This window comes from Martes martes, assembly GCF_963455335.1.
Source record: "Martes martes genome assembly, chromosome: 18".
Taxonomy (NCBI): domain Eukaryota; kingdom Metazoa; phylum Chordata; class Mammalia; order Carnivora; family Mustelidae; genus Martes; species Martes martes.
Window position 1 is genome coordinate 25,542,453 of NC_137906.1, and position 20,622 is coordinate 25,563,074.

General features: G+C 39.1%; 3 protein-coding genes across 4 annotated transcripts in view; 2 read left to right on the top strand and 1 right to left on the bottom strand.

The window, feature by feature from the left end:
* Positions 1-5,348, top strand: part of DNAH3 (dynein axonemal heavy chain 3) — a 116,444-nt gene extending 111,096 nt beyond the window's left edge. The window contains exons 42-45 of the mRNA XM_080830446.1: positions 36-163; positions 256-355; positions 3,666-3,785; positions 4,173-5,348. Of these exons, the coding sequence (XP_080686572.1) occupies positions 36-163; positions 256-355; positions 3,666-3,785; positions 4,173-4,259 (435 nt within the window). The 3' untranslated portion in view covers positions 4,260-5,348. The remainder of the gene's footprint in view (positions 1-35; positions 164-255; positions 356-3,665; positions 3,786-4,172) is intronic.
* ERI2 (ERI1 exoribonuclease family member 2) lies at positions 5,305-13,124 on the bottom strand. 2 transcript variants are annotated; one of them, XM_080829982.1, is made up of 9 exons: positions 13,060-13,124; positions 11,432-11,499; positions 11,263-11,346; positions 10,626-10,753; positions 9,481-9,637; positions 8,086-8,186; positions 7,513-7,594; positions 6,868-6,956; positions 5,305-6,662 (listed from the first exon to the last, which is right to left on the bottom strand). In XM_080829982.1, exons 1-9 carry the CDS (start codon positions 13,080-13,082, stop codon positions 5,361-5,363), a joined length of 2,034 nt encoding a protein of 677 aa, XP_080686108.1. In that variant the 5' UTR covers positions 13,083-13,124; the 3' UTR covers positions 5,305-5,360. The 2 variants fall into 2 exon arrangements, with proteins under 2 accessions (XP_080686108.1, XP_080686109.1); XM_080829983.1 differs by having other exon boundaries at positions 5,339-5,800.
* Positions 13,125-13,149: 25 nt separating this feature from the next.
* Positions 13,150-20,622, top strand: part of REXO5 (RNA exonuclease 5) — a 38,528-nt gene continuing 31,055 nt past the window's right edge. Inside the window, exons 1-4 of the mRNA XM_080829981.1 lie at positions 13,150-13,396; positions 13,609-13,750; positions 18,708-18,820; positions 20,468-20,594. Coding sequence (XP_080686107.1) covers positions 13,613-13,750; positions 18,708-18,820; positions 20,468-20,594 — 378 coding nt within the window. The 5' untranslated portion in view covers positions 13,150-13,396; positions 13,609-13,612. The remainder of the gene's footprint in view (positions 13,397-13,608; positions 13,751-18,707; positions 18,821-20,467; positions 20,595-20,622) is intronic.

A 20,622-nucleotide genomic window follows, 5' to 3' on the forward strand; every position in this document is an offset into this window, starting at 1 on the left:
CAGTGAATACTAACAAAATGCTATTTGTTTCACAGGATAATCCTACAAAAACAGCTTCAACACTACGAGGCAATTTCTACATCACTGGGGACAGGGGCTATGTGGATGAAGATGGCTATTTCTGGTTTGTTGCAAGAGCAGATGATATCATATTATCTTCTGGGTAATTTTTCATCTATGTATATGTCTACATTAACTGATCATTGGTGTTCTGGAGTGGACCTGCTGCTCACCTTTATATGTTTTATTTCCCAGTTACAGAATTGGACCATTTGAGGTGGAAAGTGCCCTAATTGAGCATCCTGCAGTTGTAGAGGCTGCTGTTGTCAGCAGTCCAGACCCCATCAGGGGAGAGGTAAAAAAAAAAAAAAAAATTCATCTCCACTTTATAATTTGTTGGCAGTCTAACACATACTTTTCAACAGTTCACTGAAGCAGAATTACCCAAATGATGGACTAACTGCAAGTCAGAAAGTCATTAGTAAATACGCTAGTCAGAAAGAACTGCTAAGAATAAGACTGAAAATATATATAAGGAATTTGAATCCTTTCCATAGAGAGATGGCATGAATGCCAACAACCCAGGCTCACAGCAGGACAGGATGCCAGATATCAGCTAGATGGTATTAAGTTATTACCCAGGTCTGGAAACCAACATGGTCTCTAGTGTAGCTGAGGAGGCTAGGCCAGCATCAGATATCAGGGGGTGGAAGGAAGGTCAAAGATAGCAACTAAGGGGGCACCGGGGTGGCTCAGTGGGTTAAGCCTCTACCTTCTGCTCAGGTCATGGTCTTGGGGTCCTGGGATCGAGCCCCGCATTGGGCTCTCTGCTTAGCGGGGAGCCTGCTTCCCCCACCCCTCTGCCTACTTGTGATCTCTGTCAAATAAATAAATAAAATCTTTAAAAAAAAAAAAAAAGATAGCAACGAAGGCACCCAGAAGTAGGCTGGGTACATGGACAGGTGGAAGATTCAGGAAATAAGCTGTGAATAAGACAGTCCTAAAAGCTCATTCCTTTTTTTTTTTTTTTTTTTTTTTTAAAGTAAGCTCTATGCCCAGTGAGAGGATTCATCTCATGACCCCGAGATCAAGAGTCATATATACCTTTGAAAGCTCATTCTTACTGGGGCTGATCAGAGGGTAGTTTGGGTTTAAAGTTTCCATGCTACTCTTCAGGTCTTCTTTGCCAAGCAGGGCCTCCAATATTCCATAGATCAGGGAACTGATTCTGTGATTACTGAAGTTTATCCTTTCACTCTTAACTCCACCAGTAGGATCACAATGTTCTTTGTAATTTGAAGGCCATAGGTCACTACTGGACTTATGCAATGATGGAAATATTCTATATCTGCACCATTTGATACAATACACACGGCTATAAAGCACTTGAGATGTGTCTGGTATGACTGAGAAAATGTTTATTTCATTTTAATTAAGTTTAAAGTTACAAGTGGCTACCATATTAAATGGCACAACTACAGACTCTTATAAAAATGCAACATTTTGGGGGTGCCTGGGTGGCTCAGTGGGTTAAAGCCTCTGCCTTCGGCTCAGGTCATGATCCCAGGGTCCTGGGATCGAGCCCCGCATCGGGCTCTCTGCTCAGCAGGGAGCCTGCTACCTCCTCTCTCTCTGCCTGCCTCTCTGCCTACTTGTAATCTCTGCCTGCCAAATAAAATGAATAAAAAATCTTTAAAAAAAATGCAACATTTTGCAGAGAATTTTAGAGAAACTTTGAAGCCAACTTAAAGACTTTAGTTAAAAAAATTTTTTTGTACTTCTAATACTACTACAACTAATACCTAATATTTCTGATGACTTTTTCTGATGTTCCAGGTATTATTAAGCCCTACACAGGGCCTGCATAGGCCCTATTTAATCCTCACAACCTCTCTTTTTGGAGCAGGAAAACAAGCACAGAGAGGTATCCTAACATTCCCAAAATTACACAACAAAGTGTGATTTGAACCTGGATTGTCTGACTTTAGAGTTCATGCTCTTTTTTTTTTTTTTTTAAAGATTTTATTTATCAGATAGAGATCACAAGTAGGCAGAGAGGCAGGCAGAGAGAGAGAGGAAGGGAAGCAGGCTCCCTGCTGAGCAGAGAGCCCGATGTGGGGCTCGATCCCAGGACCCCGAGATCATGACCTGAGTCGAAGGCAGAGGCTTTAACCCACTGAGCCACCCAGGCGCCCCTAGAGTTCATGCTCTTAATCATGTTAGGGTGCTCCATATTAATTTACGATCTTCTGTAATGGTTTATAAAGATTTTTATAGGGGCACCTGGGTGGCTTAGACAGTTGAGCATCTAACTCTTGATTTCAGGTCAGGTCATGCTCTCAGGGTCATGAGATCGAGTTCCAAGTTGAGCTCTGCACTCAGTGTGGGGTCTGCTTGAGATTCTCTCCCTCTGCCCCTCCTACAACTCCTGGGTGCATGGGTGTGCTTTCTCTATAATAAGTAAATAAATCTTAAAAAAAAAAAACAAAAAAAAACTTTTACAAAGATACAGTGGACGTTATCCAAGGTGTAGAAATCATCAATATTCAAGCCAATAATTACAAACATTAGTTCTTAAAATAATCTGCCTCTGAATGAGTCACCTCTAGCAAGGTTAAATTTTTTTATTGATAAAGCAGAAGAGCCAGTATAAACACAAAAACACTTTATGAAATATCAAAAAATGGGTATGATAAAATTACAGATAGATTGTCTAAACACTCTGGGCAGGGCAGGATTTTCCAAAACATTTCAAGGAAGAGTGAACTTTGAGAACAGGATTTGTAAGCATAAAGTGATGAAGTCCTCCCTGTCTTCTGCAGACAGCAAGACCACCACCATTTTCTACACTTGTTCCTCAAGGTCAGGTAAATAAGTCGGAGTAATAGCAAAGTGTCTGTTGGAATTTTCACAGCCTTATTATCAACATAAGTACCTCTGGAATGAAGAGTGCACAGCCTGAATGAACTGTTCCCTTCAACAAGGATACAGCAAACTTAGTGTGAATACTCTTTATAAGGGCCACAATGAGGGTAGGGACCTAGAAACTAGGCTAGACCAGGCTAAGATGTTACCCAAAAGGCTGTGCTTAGTGCATTGCTGAGTTCCTAAAAATATTTTTTTTCTAAAAGGAAATTTTCCTGAAGGAGATAAAAGATGAGGTAAGAAGTCAAGAGCAAGGGTAGCTCAGAAACAGCAGCAGGTCAGAGGGCAGAGTTCAAGATGTAGTTAGATGAGAAAGTTCTAATTCATTAAGACCATTAACAAAGTAGAGGTCCCAGAAACTCTCTTATATTACAGAACAAGAGTTATGAGACTCATCTGGCAGACTTAAGAGCACAGAGCTGGGATTAAACACTATGAAGGCGGCGCCTGGGTGGCTCAGTGGGTTAAAGCCTCTGCCTTTGGCTCAGGTCATGATCCCAGGGTCCTGGGATCGAGCCTGCATTGGGCTCTCTGCTCAGCGGGGAGCCTGCTTCCCTTCCTCTCTCTGCCTACTTGTGATCTCTGTCTGTCAAATAAATAAATTAAAAATCTTTAAAAAAATAAAAAAAATAAACACTATGAAGCCTTCTGGCCCACCCCAGCAAGCACTTAAGATTCCCAGTTAGAGAAACATAAAAATATACAACTCATCTTCCTGGTGTTTCAAATATTTTTTGTAGGTAGTAAAGGCTTTTATTGTTCTGGCCCCTGATTACATGTCACATGATCAAGAACAACTGAAAAAGGAGATTCAGGAGCATGTAAAAAAAACTACAGCACCTTACAAATATCCCAGAAAGGTAGGTATTCTAATTATGATGACAATTTGCTTAGCATGCTGACAAATTCCAGCTGTTTTTTTTTTTTAATTTTAATAAATATTCTCCTCAAACAAGCTACGCCAAATATTCCAACTGAACTAATGACATGGATAAGAATCAGAATCTTTGAGATTAAAATGAAACTCCTGACATAACTTGCTGGGTCATTTGGCTTACTGGACTTGTAGTAAATTCTAAATACTGAGCGACATCTCCTCAATAACACCCATCTCTGTTTCTGGTTGTTACCAAAACTGACCCAAATGGGTGTCCTAATTCTTTCACCTAGAGATAATAACTGCTATATAACTTACTTTATCTGAAGATGAAAACTTCTGGGCTAATTTTTTCCCTTGATACCAACAGGTAGAATTTGTTCAAGAGCTGCCAAAGACTATCAGCGGGAAGATCAAAAGAAATGAACTGAGGAAGAAAGAATGGGAAACAATTTAAATCTGTTCTATTATTTATCACAGTATCTATAAAACAAAGATTCTGTCCAAACCACAAGAGTATAGGGAGGTGATGACAAATGTGGTAATATATTTATAAATTCTTGATTTAAAATATCTTGTGGTTGGGACACCTGGCTGGCTCAGTCAGTCAAGAATGCAACTCTTGATATCAGGGTTCAAATTTTGAGCCCCACATTGGGTGTAGAGTACTTAAAAAAAAATCTTTTAAAAAAGTAAAATAAAATATCTTGTGGGTATAACATCAGAGACTGAATTCTGAAATAAAATATTTAGAATATTTATTTAGAACAAAATTCCTCTGCATTAGTGTTAATGTTCTTATGATTTTGGCAATATGAAAACAATGCCATCAATTGCTGAGAAAATTTTAAAGCATATAGTATCTGAATCCAATTTCTGACCTGTTGGTTGAATCATTCTTCTGACTCGCTGATATACAAATCAGAACAAATCTTCAAGTTTTGAAATAAAACTAAACAATTTATTATAAAAGTTTTCAGAAAAATAAAAATATCAGTTAGAAGATGATCATAATTCTCAAAGTCTAAGTATCTACCTGAAAACAGGCTAGGGATTTTTATTAGTCACATTTTTATTCAAGTGACTTAAAAATAGTTTAAATTCATTTCAGGGTCTAATTAAAAGAAGAACATCATACTACTGTTGCTTGTATCTAATCAAATATAGTATACAAAATATTTAATTTGTGGTTCTTCAAAAAAGTATGATAAATTTGGCGAGTGTTAATATATGATGTAAAAATAAAACAGTGTACAACTATTATCAGAATACTCATGATGTTTGGAAACTCAAGGAACAATCAGGATTCATACATGAACAGAAGACACATGTTGGATAACTGATGAAATTAGAAGACTGTGAAATTGATTTTTTTCTCTATTTACAGAGTGTGTGTATGTATGTATGTGTGTGTATGTGTGCATAATAGCCCCAATATAGTCTATAGAACTCAAGATATGCTAAGTCCCCATAACTTGTAGCCCTATATACTTTTTTCTCTTTATCACACAAAAAGTCAAATTAAAGTAAAAACATAGTTTAAATGTAGAAAAGTTTATCAATTCCTCATTGAAGGTCTGAGCCTCAATGAATTTTTAGAAAAATTTACATTTCTGTTACATATATGGCTTACTTCTGGGGAACTAAAAGTGAGTCCCTTTGGAGAATGAGACAGAACTCTGCTGTTGGCTCTTTCCTTTTGAAGTGTTTGTTCCCATTTGAAATAACCACAACACTTTCTGTTTTCTTGGTATTTCCCAACTGGACAACAATAGAAGACTTTTCCATGGTTTGGTCCATTATTAGAAACAACAAGTCTCTTAGATCTTCGGCCACACTTGCATAAAGGAGGTGTCATTTTCCCACTCTTCCAAGGCTCTTGTAGGTTAACTGTAGAAGCTAAGATAGAGGGGAGGACCTTCCGGGAACAATTTCTCACTGGGGAGCCATCACATGATGTAGGTTTTTCTTCATGAACAGTGAGGGTCTGTTTTTTTGCTGGTGGGAAAGATAGAGGGCTGGATAGATTCCTTTTAGTACTACCTAAAAGGTGGGGGTATTTCCCCAAAACTGAAGGATGAGACATAGTGGCATTAACACTGTTGAAGCTACTTGATTTGCATTCAGGTAATTTAAAGTCAGAAACATCTGACTCTGGATCTTTGGCTTCTTCCACATGATAAATAGTAGTATGTGGACTCTTATATACGACAGACTTAGAGGTCCCAGATTTTTGAGGGGTTTCTTCTGTGCCTTCTTTTAAAACCATTAATCTTTCTATAGAATTAAATGAAGTATCTAAGTTTGAGTCACTAATGGAAGGTATACAATCTATACTTTGCTCAGGCTGAGATGCTGGCAGTAAAGCTACATCCTCCCAATCAGCCAACATAGGTAAACAATCAAGAGCAGAACTCATTTCCATATCAGAAACATGATTAACAGATGAAATGGTAGTTGATACAAGTACCAATTCTGAACCAATTGCTGAAGACTTAGATTTGGTACTAAATGCAAGGTGTTCGTTTCTTATGTGCTTCTGCATAGGTGTATTCAAGCTGGCAGACGGCAACTGCTCCACAGAGGTAGAGGACTTATTAAAAAGAGATAAATAGCTTTTGGCATTATGAAGACCTGCTTTTACATTGCTTTTTAGTTGGAACTGATCTTGCTGTACCTTTATAGGAGAATTTACACCAACTGACCTCATTTGAACTTTTTCATGAGAATTTACTGTATTTTTAGGCTCCCTATCATATATCCTCAGACCCTGAATGCTACTGTTGCAGGCTGACCTTTCTTCAACTTGATTCGTATTCAAATTTCTGGTGAAAATGCTGGAATTCTTCTTAGTGGGAACCTACGATTCCACAGACAAATCCAATAGCTTTAGAAACTATGCATTCATAATCTCTTTAGTACACATTATATGATTTGACAAAAAAGAAAAATGTCATCATTCACTGATTTATCAAGGATTCCACACATGATATCCGTATTTCAATGAACCTACGATTACTTCTGGAGTTTGAGATGACAGGATAAAGAGGCAAAACACCACTAACCTTGTTCAAGGACCTTGTAATTTTCATTAAGCAACCATCCCTGATCATTTTCCAAGCAAGCAGGGCAGTATTCCGAGAATCATCCAACCCTGAGGAAATAGATAACAAACACTGAATTTAATAGTAACAGTGTAAAGAAATATAGCAAAAATAAGAAATCATAGTTAATATTGGAACATACTATTAGTTTTATGATCATCTACTAATTTTAATTATGATAAATTGGACTAGCAAATGCTGTGGCAAGCTTACCAACAAAAGACAAATCTCCCACATTTACAGAGGAGATAAAAATTTGTTACAGTTCAAAAAAATGCAAGCAACATGCTTTGTGAGTAATCTAACGGTCTTATTCAGTTTTTTCACTAATTCACTAATTTGGGCATTTGTTTAATCTCCATTTGATTTAGCTAATTCTCATTCTTTTTAGCAACTAGAAAGCCACTAGATGGCAGTCTTTATCTCATACTACGTTATGGTAGTATAATTTGAAAGTCAGACATCTTTGAATTGTATAGACTAGGAACTTCTTTAGCCTGAAAGGATACTCCTTATTAATGACATCACCAAAAATATGAGAGTCATATGAAAGACTATAGAAACAAGAAAACTTACATAATAAAATTATTTTCAATTTATACTAACCAGAATGTTCTCGTCCTAAGAATTCTATTCCCACTTCCTGCAGGGCACCACTCAGTCCTTTTGGTTTTCTTCTATAGAAAATCTAACCAAAGAAAAGAAACATATCCAAAAAAAAGTTACTATTAGAAGAACTATGTATTTAAAAAAAAAAAAAGAAAAACTGTATTAACCACTTACTTTTCATAATTTTTCGTTCTATTAGATTTGGAATATGCTTATTTTGTTGTCATTTTTACATTCTTTAAGAAATGTATTTATGGGGGTGCCTGGGTGGCTCAGTGGGTTAAAGCCTCTGCCTTCGGCTCAGGTCATGATCCCAGGGCCCTGGGATCGAGCCCCGCATCGGGCTCTCTGCTCAGCGGGGAGCCTGCTTCCCCCTCTCTCTCTGCCTGCCTCTCTGCCTACTTGTGATCTCTGTCTGTCAAATAAATAAATAAAATCTTTAAAAAAATGTATTTATGTGAAAGTTTAAAAAAATATTTTATTTATAGTAAACTATACCCTTGCATGGGATGAAGTTTAATCATTTTTCCATAGAAGGAAAGTGATCATGCCCCCATTTTTGACCCTTACCTTGTAAGTTACTCTGAGATCAATCCAAGAATTTAAGAACATGGGTTTTATCAGCTGTTTTCTTTTACACTCATACTCCAGGCAAACCCCCAGGTCCCAGTCTGCATTAAGTATATTAAAGTAGAACAAATTCAATGATGCCAGCAGTTTTTATATTTATAAATATAAATTTAATAATATATATAACATATATATAATATATATAAATATAAATATAAATCATTTATAAATAAAAGGTTGAAATATTATGTAAGATTTAGAAAGAAATAACACATAGTATATAATATTTATATAATGACACATTTAGGGGCGTCTGGGTGGCTCAGTGGGTTAAAGCCTCTGCCTTCGGCTCAGGTCATGACCCCAGGGTCCTGGGATCGAGCACTGCATCGGGCTTTCTGCTCAGCAGGGAGCCTGCTTCCCTTCCTCTCTCTGCCTGCCTCTCTGCCTACTAGTGATCTCTGTCAAATAAATAAATAAAATCTTTTTTTTAATTTTTAACTTTTATTTTTTTAATACATAAAATCTTAAAAAATTAAATTAAAAATGACACATTTATATATATACAAATTTATGTACATTTTATGGGTATATAATATACTATCATTACATACTATATACCAAAGTATAATATGTACTATATAGAGAATATAAACTATACTGTATATACTATAACAATATACTATATAAAATGAAACAGGATTTAATTGCTGTTAATATCTAACAATTATTCACTTTACATAATTTACTATTAAGAAATTAGGTTGGTAACTAAGTCTCAAAATGATTCCTTAAACACCCAATTAAACACACTGAGTATCTCAGAAAGAAGAGTAAGGTATCAAGTTACAAGGCCTGGAGAAGGTTATCTGCTTTCAACATTCTAGAAAATTCTAATGTAATTGAGAAACCAGACATCTTATAGAAACCTAAAACCAAAATATGACTAACAATGGCACAGCCTTGCTATCAATTACTATGAATTGCAATGCTGTATCATAGGCATACAAAAGATCTACTTAAATGGCCCATTTTCTCCTAATATGAAAGTAAAAAGCAAAGGATGACTTTGAGTTGAATGAAGACTCTTTTTAATTCAAGGCTGTAGAAAGAAGCATAAGAGTTCTCACTAAATCATCTTTGCCTGGAGCCAGAAGAACAGAGATACAATCTAGAAAAATTCTTAGGGTTAAGTCTTAAAAAATTTTAAAGTATCCCAGGATGGTAAAATTTGAAAAATATGAATAAATTTATTTTCCTTGGTTAACATCTGTTAGGCACTGAGATTTCTTTTCAAGGCCTAAGAGGTTAACAAGTACAATTCTTACTACAGATAAAGAATTCACAGTGGTTATCCCACTCATTTATGATTGATAGATATAACTTATTTTTTACCTGACCAAGTAACAAATGCACATAATTTTGCTTCGGAATTAGGCGGATCTGAAATCCCAGTAGCAAAAATAATTTTCTTCTGTTGCTGAATCTTCTGAACCCATTTACAGAACTGAGATAAGCAAATCCTTAGAGGGACTCCTTCATCTACTTGAGCCTGAGTAAAGTCACAAAATCTGAATTTAACAATCGAATTCCATAATTATTGAATACATTAGCACAAAATTAAGCACTATAGAGGCATGTAAAAAAGAAGAGGTTCTGGGCACCTGGGTGGCTCAGTTGGTTAAGCATCTGCCTTCCGCACTGGTCATAATCCGGGGTCCTGGGATCAAGTCCCACATTGGGCTCCCTTGCTCCCTTGGTTCTCCCTTTGTCCCTCCCCCCAACCCATTTTCTCTCTCTGTCTCTTGCAAATAAGTAAAGTCTTAAGGAAAAAAAAAAAAGCTTCTAAGAGAGAGAGTCTCTCTCTCTCTCTCTCTCTCTCTTGCAAATAAGTAAAATCTTAAAAAAAAAAAAAAGAGCTTCTGACTGCCAGAATTTAGAAAAAGATGCTAAAACACATGGAAGAGAGATAATATAATGATTAGAACTCTGCGAGATAAGAAAAATTAGGCTGCTCTACCTAAAATCACACAGAAACATAGTAATTAAATCCTGACTGATTTCCATAAAATTAATTTAATTTCCATGAAATAAGTTTGATATTCATTTTTACAACACTATTCTATCTAATTTTTAAAGATTCCAACAGAGTTCTGGACGGAACATTATTTCTAACACTACATAAATCTAATTTCAAATGGTATATACTTTTTATTTTATTTTAAAAACTGATTTCTGAATTTTATTTATTTTTTTAAGGATTTATTTATTTTTAGAGAGAAAGGGAGTGAGAGCATGTGCAGGGTGAGGAGAGGGAGAGAGACTCTTAAAGCTGACTCCCCACTGAAGTTGGAGCCCGATGCGGGGTTCGCTCCCAGGACCTCTAGATCATGACTTGAGCTGAAATCAAGAGCCAGCCACTCAGCCAGCTGAGTCACCCAAGTGCCCCTGATTTCTGAATTTTAATATTTGCATCATACTTTCCTGTTTTGGGGGGGGGGCAGGGTGAGAAGAGAGGTAGGGAAAAGAAAAGGGCATACCTGTTTTATGCCTGTCAGTTCCATGCAAAATTCAGAAAGAATTGGATGTTCTTGAGGCTGAACATAAGCATGGAACTCAGATTCAATCTCCCCAGTTGATGTGTTCAGCAATACTGCTGGAAATTCAACTACACAAAAAATTCAATTGACACTTGAATACATAATTGTTAAATTAATGCTGTCATCACTCTAAATTAAACATATTTAACCATCATACAGCATTATTAGACAGTCACTATTTCAGTAGAAGCATATTAAAATGACCAAAGCAGTGTGATATAATAGTTAAAATAAAATTGTACCAAAGACTAAATCAGAATATTAAAGTTGTATCTATTTAAAACTCTTGAATATATTTCCACAATTAAATATTAAGTCCCTACGGAAGTTAAAATGTATTTCTTTTAGCAAAGGTATTTTTTCTGTCCCTATACAATTGAGATTTTGTATGGAATTCTAAAATAATTTTATATACTTTTAGACGTTAGATTTTTGTTCTTTTTTTCTCAAGTCAGGTTTTATAGTAAACTACCAATTCATAGGGTATCTTATTTCCTTTAACTAATTGTTGACTACTTTCTATCTATTACAGTGACTCCTCTTGGGCTAGCTTTGGCCACTGGCAGTCCAGACTTACTTATTTCTTGGCTCTGGTGGCGTTTCCCATCATTCCAACATGTTGACTCAAAATCAATGACAATTAAGTAGTCAAACAACTGCTCTGCAAAACAAAGGGTGTCCTTATGGTTTATCAGTGTTAAAAGTGCAAGGATACAAAACGTAAAGAAATGAAGCACAATACTTACTGGATTTGCTTCTTCCTAGATTTCCATTTGCTGGTGCAACTGACTTTTTTCGAATTAATCCAAGCTGCCTAAAATGTAGAACAACCAAGTATGTTCAACAAAAGCATTCACACTCCTGTTTGAATATGCTAACAAACTAATGTTATAACCCTCATTATTAATGTATTAATGTGAGTGACCGGAAATTGAACAATTTTGAGAGCAGACAACCTTGGTTGTTTTTTTTTTAATTATTTTTATAAGATTTTATTTATTTATTTGACAGACAGAGATCACAAGTAAGCAGAGAGGCAGGCAGAGAGAGAGGAGGAAGCAGGCTTCTTTGCCGAGCAGAGAGCCCGATATTGGGCTCGATCCCAGGACACTGGAATCATGACCCGAGCTGAAGGCAGAGGCTTTAACCCACTGAGCCACCCAGGCGCCCCTTTTTTTAATTATTTTTATAAACATATAATGTATTATTTGCCCCAGGGGTACAGAAGACCTTGGTTCTTATATTGACTGCCAAAATCTCTTTTGATTTTAACAGTCATTAAATTTTAATAGTCATTTTACCTGCATGAGCCTCAAAGTTCATATTTGCAAACTTAAGAGTAATTCCTTCTGCTTTCCTTATTTGACAGTAAATACTGAGGAATGTGATTGCAGAGGTAAAGATGCACTGAAAAGCTTATGTCTGCCTTTTCATTTTTCAAGTCCTTGCTATGTGCACAGACCAGCTCTGAGAAGAGAGTGAAGATCTAGTCTTCTAGGAGCTCAAAATAACAGCTGGGTAAAGAAAGTAGACAGCCATGGTAAACTACTATAAGGTAATACAGACAAAGGATCCACAAAGGCAATACTTGAATTCACAGAAAGGGATGAGCTTACTTAGGTGTTAAGTAAGACAACTACTTCGAGGAACAGGTCAAGCTTAACTAGGCTAGGCAGACACTTCCTGTTGTCGTTTTTTTGTTTAAGACCTGTGATGGGAAATGCAAGGAGTTGGGCTTAACTGCGAATATTTATTAATTTCTTACTACATAGCAAGCACTGAGCTCTGGTGATCTCACTTAATCCTCAACAACTGTAAGAGTTGTTGCTACCTCTATTTTTTGGATGAGAAAACGGATTCAGTAATTCGCCAAGGAACACAGACTGGGTATGTGAAAGCAGAATCGACCAACTCTGAAGCCCATGCTATTTACCACTACATTACAACAGTTCTTTTGAAATCAGAAATGTGTACAGCGTGACCAGGAATCAGGGAGAAGGCTACAATAAATCACGATACAAATTAAACGGATCACTAAGAAGTGGTAGGGTGAACAGCTTGACGGGTGAAGGGGGGCTGCCTGAGACCTCAGAACGGCCTACCAGGCGCTGTCACGTCCAGTTCATTTCCAGAGGCCTAGAGTGGGCTCACAGTGGCTAAAGACCACACAGTCCGAACCCCTGGTTCTTCCACCCTCGCGCAGAGGGCGGCCTGAGAGCCTCGAGACCGAGATTCAAGCAGAGACCTTTCAGTCCGGGGCAGACAGTGCAGGTCCGAGACGCCTGGGCACTGCGCCGATGCGCACTTCGTAGGGCGGCTGCGAGCGTCAGCCCTCGACCAGGAGCCACCCTCAGCCCAGAAACCCCTCGCGTACCGCGCAAGCTTCTTGGTCGCCATTCCCCGCACTCCTTACTCCTCTGAGCCCAACTGCCGGAAGTCGTTAAACTGCCACTTCCGGTCCGTTCAAACGCCTGGCGCGTCTGAGAAGGCTGCGGCGGCGTCGGCTTTGGCTGCAACTGAGGCGGCGGGTGCGGTTGCGGCTTCGGCTGTGGGCCCGGCTTCTCTTCGGTGTTTTCGGGGCTCGGGGGCGCGGGGAGTGTTTTTTTTGCAGGGAAGTCGTCTTGGCAGCAACTTTTTCCTTCTTTTTCAACGGTCGGAGGCGCGTTTGCGCCGTTGGGGAACCGTTTGGAATCCGGCCTCCAGCGCGGACGGTAAAACCGTTGGTGTCGGTGCGGTTTTCTCTGCCGCGGAACAGGGAGGATAGTTCGCGCTCTCGCTTTTCCGGGAGGGTTGGGAGGGCTCCGTGCTCTGAACTGAGGAGAGGATCTGAGGAAGGCTGTAGGCTGTCGAAGCCCCGCCTGCTCACCCGTCCGGAGGCGGCGTTTCCTCAGCTCTCGCCGGTCTCGCCGGTCTTTCTCCACAGTCTCATGGATCCCGAGAGGGAGAGGAGCGGGGGGCACCCCAAGAAGGGCAGGAAGAGAAGGAGGGCCCCGAACATGCTAGTCGGGGCGGCTGAGGCGATGAGAGCCCGTTGGGATTTGGAGGAGAGGCAGCCCGAGGCCAAGGTGAGTAACGAGGAGCCCAAGTGGGCGGCCCGGGGGGGGGGGGGTTAGGAGGGGCAAGCCCTAGCCCCAGCCACCTTCCGGGCCCTGCCTGCCCTGGAGGCTGAGGGTTAGCCTCATCCTCCCACTGTCCTTTCGGAATCCTGCTTTCCAGTCGGTAAAATGGGAACGATAATGTTAATACCACCTACCTCGGGCTCATAATGGCTCTTTAAAACTGGTGTGGTGCTTGGGATCCAAAAACAGTGTTCACTCAACAAATGCTTTATTGAGTCTTCTGTATATATCCCAGTTCAGGGGATATCCCAGTGCACGAACCCAAAATTCCCTGCCCTCATGCAGTTTACATGCCACGCCAGTAAGGGAATAATAAGGCTGATGAGCATCCCTGCGGTGTATTGAGAATTAAATATACGTGGCCCATCCCTTCAGTTACCAGGTTTCTGTTGTCTCTCATGTGCTGGGCACTCCCCTAGGCAGTTGAGGAACGTCAGTGAAAAAAGAGCTTACTACTTCGTTTCAGTGTAAAGAGACCGCAGACAGACAATAAATAGAAATTATACACAGGTTTCCCCCACTATAGGAAAGTAGAGCGGTCCTGTGAAATTCTGAGCTGAAATAGGGTAAAGCAAAGAAGCATTTATTGATTTATGCGGTGGGTGGGGGGGAGGTGTTGGGGATTGGAAGCGTTTCCCGACTCCCCAAAATAACCTTTGTTAGGTTTTCTCCTATCTCAAGACAGATTTTGCTAACTGATGCACAGAATCAAGATAAAGCGCAGATGTTCACAGACACAATTCAAAGCTATGGGGGCTTCATGCTAAGTGTAGTTCTTGGGGAAGGAGCTTGGCTGTGCCACTCTGTTGGGGTGTGCTGCTTTTATAATTGGCTAGTTGTGAAACAAATGCTGAAGGTAAAAGCGAAGAAAGGCACAGTGCTAATAGGTCTGTTGTAAAAGGGAAGTGGCAGGACGCAAGCTTTCAGAAAGCTGGGGATACCTGTAGGATGTAAAATGGGAAATAGTCCTTTGAAAATATTTTTTATTTAAAAGGGATTCTTTTTTTGCCTATCAAATTGGCAAAACAACTTTTTAAAGGTTAATATGGTGAAAAGTGTAAGGAGATAGACCATCTCATCACTCTTTTATTTTGAGACAATCTCAAACTTACAGAAAAGTTGCAAAAACAGTACCAAAAACCCCAACCAGCATTTGAAAGTGATTGCCGACAATGCTCCATGACCACCCACCCATATTTTAGTATGTGTTTTCTGTAAACAGTGCTGCATAACCACAGTGCAACCATCAAAATTTTAAAAAAATAACATGGATATATTGCTATCATCTTATCTTCAGACCCCATTCAAGTTCCTCAGTTGTTCCAGTAATACCCTTTTTAGCAATAAGATCCAGTCTAGAACCATGTGTTACATTTAGTTGTCTTGTCTTCTTCAATCCATACAATTCTTTAGTCTTTTCATTGACATCTATGGCCTTACTACTCTTGAAGAATCCTGTACCAGTTATTCTGTAGAATGTCTCTCAAGTTAGGTTTGTTTCTCATTGATTAATTTCGGGTTATACATGGCTGGCAGGAATATCACAGAAGTGACATTCTTTCTCTTGCATTTTATTAGGTTGTACATGATTTTATTTGTCCCATTCTTGTTTTCTTTTTCTCTAATTCTATGAAGAGATGCTTCCTTGTTAAACTTGTAATTTATTTTTTTATTAGTATGAACTCATTGCCTATTTCATTCAATAAGTTATAATCCATTACTCTATTTATTTTGATGTTCAGAATATCCCATATTTGAACATTAAGCTAGCTTCTGTGTCCTTTGCACATGACCTCATAATTCTTTGAGCATTTCCTTACTTTTTTGTCATAAAAAGGTGTTCCAGGCTCATCTGTGCTTTTCCTGCCCCAGCGCTGGAATCAGTAATTTTTTGGGGGGACGCTTGGTTCTTTTTAGTAGAGAATGACATTTAGAAACTCAAGGTTCTGGGTACTAGATGTGCTCAGTGCTATTGGGATGTCAATACCCCCAAAAGAAAGCTAGGAAATATGTATTTATGTATCTGTATACCTATATACACACACATACATGTTTACATTTAAGTATTTTTCTATCCATACATACTAAAATCTCTATTTGCAATGTGTTTCCACAAGGTTCATTCTTGCTTTCTCTCTTCATGTTTATAATTTCCTTCTCTATTCAGTGAGACATGGGATTTGTCATTACCTTCAATATATTTGACCTGTTCTCCATGGTGCCACTGCCCCACACTCCCACACCCTCTTCACCTTGCTTGGGCTCTGTCATCCTGCACCATGTGCCAGGCCACCCTCCTGTGTGAATGCTCCTGTCACTACTGTGACAGGCTGCTATCCTTAATGTACATGGACACCCTCACCCTGTTCAGGCTCTGAATCTTGTGACAGGCCACTGTTGTCCCTTAGTATTGATGCCCTCCTTTCCTTACATATTTTCTGATATCTGATACCAGCCCTCACTGCTCTCCACTGCCCACTGCATGGATGCCTTCATACCGCTCAGGTTTTGACACCCCACAACGAGCCATCCTTCTGCATGTATGCCGTGGGTTCCTACCCTTAGTCCTAGCTCTCTCCCCTATAGCTTCCCTCCTTCCCCCACTCAGGCTCAGACTCTCATACTTGGCAACCATATTTACTCACTGCCACATAGACCCTACCTACCTCACTTAGTCTCACTTTATCAATCTCAATTTTTGATTAGTAAATATAAATTGGTATATTCTTTCAGAAATTAATAGTACTTGTCACAATTAAATAGTTGACCCTTGAACAACATGGGGGACTGGGGTGCCAAACCACCATCTACCCTCCCTGCCCTGTGCAGGCCAAAATCCATGTGTAACTTTTGAGTCCCCAAAAACTTAACTTCTTAAAGTCAGAAACCTTACCAGTAATACAGGTAACCAGTAGACCAAAAACCTTACTGATACATAAACAGGTGGTTAACATATACTTTGTAAATTACATGTATTATATACTGTATTCTTACAATAAAGTAAGCCAGAGAAAATGTTACTAAGAAAAACATAAAGAAGAGAATACATTTGGGGCACCTGGGTGGCTCAGTCATTAGGCGTCTGCCTTCAGCTCAGGTCATGATCCCAGGATCCTGGGATCAAGCCCTGCATCGGGTTCCCTGCTCAGCGGCAAGCCTGTTTCTCTCTCTCCCAGTCCCCTTCTTGTATTCCCTCTCTCACTTTCTTCTCTCTCTCTGTCAAATAAATAAATAATCTTAGGAAAAAAAAGAATACATTTACAGTACTATACTATATTTACCAGAAATGAGCCACATATAAGTGGGTCTGCACAGTTTAAACCTGTGTTGTTCAAGGGTCAACTGTAGGTGCTTATTTTTACCAGGAACTTACTGGAGAATTTATCCAGGTACACAGGAATGTTTGAAAGGATGCTTATGATACTGTTTATAATTTTCTTTAAAAAAGTGTCATCAGTAGGGAATTTTTTCATATACGTTGTGTTGAGATAAATTTAGAGAATGGACTATTAAAATTGGTGTTTGTTACAGTTTACTGATATGAAAAGATTTTTCATTTACTGATATTTACTGATTTTGGGGGGATGGGAGGGTTACAGAGTTCATTACCAAACAGAATGTATACTCTAATCCTGTAGGGGCAGTATAATAGATAAAGAATTAGGGCTTTTTTTTTAGGAGGGAGAAGCTTTAGTGAACTCCCTGTTTCCCCAGAATAATGTCAGATTCCTTAGCTTAGACCACATTGATCTATGACCTGACTTCCTCTTTTCTCTACTCGCAGATCTCTACTGCTCTGCAACACTCCATCTTGGTTCCAGCCAAACAAAATTACGTGTTTAGACACAATGTTCCCCCTTTTCAAGACAACCCCAGTATTTTCAATATCAGTGGAGCTATCCCCCAAACTCTCTAGTCCCCAAGGCAGTTAGCCTCTTTACTCCTATACTTTTATAATAGCACTTACCCACTTTGTATTGGAATTACCTATTTCTGTTTTTCTTTTCTCTTAGTAGAATAAGGAGAACTGAGAGCATGAATCATGTTTCATTCATTCTGTTATCCCTAGCAAGTAACCAAGTATCTGTAGTAAGGTTTCTTACCAACATTTATTAAATATTATATTAATAATGTTATATCACAGATTGTTGTTTAGACCTTCATTTCTAATTAATTAGATCCCTCCTTATATTTGCATATGATTTGCTTTGCTATGATCCTGTTCTCAATAGTCCTAATTTTTTTTAATATTTTGTTTATCTATTAAAGAATGAATGGTGGAAGGGGCAAGAGAAAAAAACAGACTCCCTGATGAGCAGGAAGCCTACTGAGGGGTTTGATCCCAAGACTCAGAGATCATGCCCCAAGCTGAAGGCGGACACTCAACCAACTGAGCCACCCAGGCACCCCCAGTCCTAAATTTTTTTTTTTTTTTAAGATTTATTTATTTTAGGGCGCCTGGGTGGCTCAGTGGGTTAAAGCCTCTGCCTTCAGCTCAGGTCATGATCCCGGGATCCTGGGATCGAGTCCCGCATCGGGCTCTCTGCTCGGTGGGGAGCCTGCTTCCTCCTCTCTCTCTCTCTGCCTGCCTCTCTGCCTACTTGTGATCTCTGTCTGTCAAATAAATAAATAATAAAAATCTCAAAAAAAGAAATTAAAGATTTATTTATTTTAGAGAGATTGAGAGCAAGCACGTGTGCGGGGGAGGGACAGCGGAAGAGGGAGAGGAACAGACTCCCTGCTGGGTGGGGATTCCCAACGGGGGGGTGGGGCGGGGGGCGGCTCAATCCGAAGACCCTGAGATCATGACCTGAGTCAAAATCAAGAGTTGGACACTTGACTGACTGAGCCACCCTGATGCCCCAGTAGTCTTGATCGTTAATGACCTGATATATCTTTGCAGAAAGCCCGCTTATCTACCATTTTATTTGCTGAAAACTGTGAAGTAACCCACGACCAGTTATGTGAATTGCTGAAGTATGCAGTTCTGGGCAAATCCAATGTTCCTAAACCCAGGTATGAGATGAACTTAAATGGTGGGTATAGACCCAAGGTTTCAAACTAGTGTATAGAGAGTCACATATTCCTTAACTGACATTATTTGTTTGCCATACAGAATGTCCTAAACTTTTTCTTTTTTTTTAATGACGGAGGAGGGGCAGAGGCAGAGGGGGAGGGAGAGAGAGGATCCTAAGCAGGCTACAAGCTCAGTGTGGAGCCTGATGTGGGGCTGTCTCATAACCCTGAAATCATGACCTGAGCTGAAATCAAGAGTCGGATGCCTAACCAACTGAGTCATCCAGGCTCCCCCTACATTTTTTCTTTGCAGGAGTTGCCAATATTTAATTTGGGAATTCCTTTATTAAAATCCAGATAATTTATCTCTTCAAAAAATTCTTAAGATCTGGCAATTGTCCTTGTATTCCCAAATGGCAACAATTTGTCAAAGCTGAATACTAGCCTTCCCCTTATAGATGGGGCATGTATACTTTAGTGTACCACTTACTGGTAAATAAGGCCTGTTTCCCTTATTTACATTATCTGTCTGGCTGCTTTTTGGTTTGCAACCCTCTTGGGAGCTTCCTGGGTATAAACTGATACCCGACACATTAACTTAGAGGGTAGGGAGAGACTGAAGAAAGAGGCAGGCTGCGCCAGGTTGCTAAGTGGCAGTTTTAATAAGCCAAGGGACTTGCATATAAGGCTTGTCTGTGGCAAGAGGAAGACAAATGGATCCCTACACATGCCTGTCAAATCTTAAAAAAAGTGTATATAGAGGCCTTAACTGGGTTCAGTCCTATGAACCATGCAGGTATTTTCAACACCACATCACTGTCTCAAGGCTGTGTCCTTGGAGCAGCCTCTGGGATCAGGAAAGATAAGCAGAACCCACATTCCAAGGACAAAGGAGAAGGGGTGAGGAGGCTTCAGGTGCCTGGGCCAGCTGACATATCAGCAGGCAGTCATATCATTTCAGTGATCTTTCCCAACACCACTTAAAGGTATTTTGGTTTGTAACCCCTAGTGGAGACCCAATTGAAATACCATGATCATGGATTAAGAATCCCAGTTAATCTTTTTTGTTCCTTTCACATTAAGAAACAAAGAGAATTTTATTATTCTGATATCTTCAATGCTACTGTTAAATGTCTAAAGAAAATTGCCTTTGTATATGTACCAATAAAAATTTTACAAAACTTCAGTTTTTCAGACATACCTATCTGAGGGAGACTGACTAGATAACTCAAAAGCCATTTCTCCATTAACAAATATTACCAGTAGTCTGTCAATTTATCTGAAACTGGCTTTCTTAAAGCTAGTCATGTGATTATTAGCTTAGGAAGGACTCAGCGGCTAGGGATTTTGAGGATATGCCTTTGTAAAATGAGTTTATTTCCAAATTAAATCATAATAGGATTTTAAATTTGAATACATTGTGTTTCCCTTGTTATCCTAGTTGATTTGAATGCAATAAACAATTATCTCAAGAGATCTTTATTTGAATTCTGTACAATAGTAACTGTTCTTTGCTGGGCAGTCATTGAGTAATGGTAAATTTCATTAACTGTTGTTCACTACTTTTTTTTCCATACTTCCCTTTTGTATGTCTATAACTGACTTGATGGTATCACTTTTAGCTGTATTGGTTTGATTTTTCAACAGCTGGTGCCAGCTTTTTCACCAAAACCACCTGAACAACGTGGTGGTTTTTGTACTGCAGGGAATGAGCCAGCTACACTTTTACAGGTTCTACTTGGAGTTTGGATTTCTCCGAAAGGCATTCAGACATGTAAGTTAAGAAAACTTTGTATTAGGGC

What these genes read in the sequence shown, in the direction of transcription:
- ERI2 (XM_080829982.1), bottom strand. Translation starts at nt 13,082, where the DNA reads ATGGCGACCAAGAAGCTTGCGCG. An exon ending in TCTAGGAAGAAGCAAATCCA is followed by an intron (nt 11,347 to 11,431) that starts GTAAGTATTGTG and finishes TTTGTTTTGCAG; the next exon opens with AGCAGTTGTTTGACTACTTA. An exon ending in TGCATTTGTTACTTGGTCAG is followed by an intron (nt 8,187 to 9,480) that starts GTAAAAAATAAG and finishes TACTTAATGCAG; the next exon opens with ACTGGGACCTGGGGGTTTGC.